The sequence below is a fragment of the Neodiprion fabricii genome, chromosome 3, assembly GCF_021155785.1.
Source record: "Neodiprion fabricii isolate iyNeoFabr1 chromosome 3, iyNeoFabr1.1, whole genome shotgun sequence".
Lineage (NCBI taxonomy): Eukaryota > Metazoa > Arthropoda > Insecta > Hymenoptera > Diprionidae > Neodiprion > Neodiprion fabricii.
In genome coordinates, this window is record NC_060241.1 from 32,952,613 (window position 1) to 32,955,629 (window position 3,017).

A 3,017-nucleotide genomic window follows, 5' to 3' on the forward strand; every position below is an offset into this window, starting at 1 on the left:
AATCACAAAAGATTTAAAAATCATTGGGCACGCACTCACACTGTATGGGTGAATCGTTATTTTCACCGTGTTCTTGGGCGTAAATGGTAACATCTAAAAGTAAGGAAGCGAAATATGCAATTTGAAAGAAATCTATAAAGACATAGTTAGGTAAGAGGCGGATATTGTCTGCCATTTGTATTACTCAAACGATAAAATAGATCATAGGCTAGGCATTATTATCAAACTACTAGCGAATAATTTACTATCCTGATTTTTAACATGGTGTTGCAGATAGAAAAAATCGAACGTCAGTACCTATTGAAATACATTTTCGATATATTTTAAAACTACATCCGACCGGAAAAAAAACAATTATAGAATTCCGTAAAAGTGATTTAATTTAAATAGCTACGGGAATCAATTAGGTAATACCATTATGGTGAAGCAATGAATTATGTCGCACCGATTAGAACGGTCAACAAGAAACTAAGAACGTGTTCAGCAGAATGATTGTTAATAAATGACATTCTTCATTAGAATAAAATTTAGTTCCAAAATTACAACTAAATAATGTGTACTGTATCAGGTGATTAGAATATTATTTGATCAACACATATTATTGTTGTTTATATATATTGTTGTTATTATTGATATGTAATTATTATTTATTATTATAGAAATAAGTGGCGTGCTTCCCGAGTAATCTGTGTAATGTAAGTGTGAAATGTCTGGACACATTCGTATGCAATTGAATATGATTAAAAATAAAAGGTATAGTAATTTAAAAAAAAAGAAAAAAAAAACTCAAAACAGACAATCTGTCTAAAACTTTTATTTTTCAAGTTATCATCGACGTACTGCTTCACAGAGTTTGGGGCAAGGAGCATTTGGTGACTCCCTAATTACAAGAGTAGCCATTGCCTACTGTATTGCAAGTTAAAATAAGTAAGTAGTATTTACATTCAACAACAGCTTGTATTATTTTACTAGATTTTACGTTTATTTGGATTTTACAAGATGACTAAGTAGTTGAACTTGGTTCAGCGATAAAGGTGATCTGCTTGAATATTTGCAGCTATTTCAGATTCCCATTTATCTCCATTGTTGAGTAGCTTCTCTTTATTATATAACATTTCTTCATGAGTTTCAGTGGAGAACTCGAAGTTAGGTCCCTGAAAAAAGAATTAATAATTGAATTTCATTAAATTATAAATGAAGTTCCAGTTAGCAACAGAACGTGTTTAATTTTTTTGTTTGACAGAATAATGCCTTATTTAATGCCTTCTCTTCGTCTAATACCTTTACAAAATGCCATATTTTGTATAAAAGTATTAACTTTCTGTGAGAGTGATCAATATTTCGAATCTTGGATGTCGATAGTTCATTTCAACGAAAACTAGTGCGCTCATTCGTTAGCATTAAAGTATGCTTAGGCTGATTTTTGATAGTGTATCAATTTATATCAAGTGTTCATAACCTTAAGCGAAACGAAATGTTACTAAGACAATCAAAAGTCAAATGAGGTAAGATTTAAAAATATGCCTATTCTTTCATACCTCCACGATGGCATCAACAGGACAAGCTTCCTGGCAGAACCCGCAATAAATGCACTTGGTCATATCTATGTCATAACGAGTTGTGCGTCTAGAACCGTCTGGCCTTTCCTCTGCCTCAATTGTAATTGCCTGAGCTGGACAAATAGCCTCACATAGTTTACATGCGATACATCTTTCTTCGCCTGATGGGTACCTTTACAAAATTTTAGTAATGATAACAACTTGACTAATAACAAGTGATTAAAGCTTGAAATAGTCACCTTCTTAACGCGTGCTCTCCTCTGAACCTAGGGCTTAAAGGTCCCTTTTCAAAAGGATAATTTATAGTAGCTGGTTCTCTTAGCAAATAAGAAAAAGTGATTCCCATTCCTCGAAAGATTTCTAAGAGGAACATATTGTTCACTGCGCGATCCGTAACATCGTTCCATTCCATCGACTCCTCTGGTGGAGTAACAATGTAGTACTTGTTCCGAATCGAAGGACTGGTAGCAACTGCACAGCGAGCTGCACCCAGAAGCTGCTTACCTAAAATTCAGATATTTTTCAAAAGACGTATGTAAATTTCTTTAGAAGATATTGCCAAATAATAGTAAAATTAGTATTTCATAACGGTTTTGAGGTTATGAACCTATTACACAATAATCTTCACTTTACACAGAACTTGGTTATTGGATTTCGACTTCAAACAAAGGCCATTGGCCAGAACGTAAAATTTTATTCAATGACAATTGTGTTTGCGGGTTTTAATGAAATTATTATTACCAGTCTGTCGAAAGATCTGCACGGTCGCCATGGCCGCTACCTTTTAAAAAAATCTGTGTGCCAATGCGAGTGAAGTTAACAAATTTCATGTGAGTGTTGGTACAACGGCTGGAGGGGCGAAAGAAGAAATACGCATGCATGCGCAATTCGTAGTGCATTCGAAAAATGGAAAGTTCAATTTTATGATTCTATTTGAGGGATAATAAGTTATCAGTTATCACGAAACCACGGTCGGTTTTGGGTAATGTGCTACGCAGTTAACGTCGAGTAGCATGAAAAAATAATTCACTGTGCATTAAGTGATGGGCCAAGGATAAAATAATGCCCAAATTTTGCGTTCATCTGAGACAACAGTCGGCTCGTAATTATAACATTGTTTTGCCAGTGCCGTACATATTTATATAACATAATTCGCACACAATTGTGCGGCTTTCTATTTCCTAATTAGCTGTATATAGTTGAGACCGCACAATCTTTGCACAGACAGCTTGTTTCTATAATATCAACTGATATCATACTAATTACTACACATAATAGTACTATCACAGCATAATCAGCGGGCTACGCGTGAAAATCCATCATATCGTATTAAAATAACGTGAATACGATGTCTAAACGCAACATGTGCAAAGGTTGCATGTGTACAGGCATGTCATGCCGAGGCACACCGCGTAAACGCATCGCACAGTCGAGCTGCGCCTGTCAGCGGTAGGTAGC

General features: G+C 35.0%; 1 protein-coding gene across 1 annotated transcript; it reads right to left on the reverse strand.

Moving 5' to 3' along the window:
* Window positions 1-798: 798 nt before the first annotated feature.
* LOC124178018 (NADH-ubiquinone oxidoreductase subunit 8) lies at window positions 799-2,454 on the reverse strand. Its single transcript, XM_046561083.1, has 4 exons — window positions 2,301-2,454; window positions 1,799-2,063; window positions 1,539-1,731; window positions 799-1,154 (listed from the first exon to the last, which is right to left on the reverse strand). The coding sequence occupies exons 1-4, from the start codon at window positions 2,329-2,331 to the stop codon at window positions 1,023-1,025; spliced, it is 621 nt and encodes a 206-aa protein (XP_046417039.1). The 5' UTR covers window positions 2,332-2,454; the 3' UTR covers window positions 799-1,022.
* Between the last annotated feature and the right edge of the window lie 563 nt (window positions 2,455-3,017).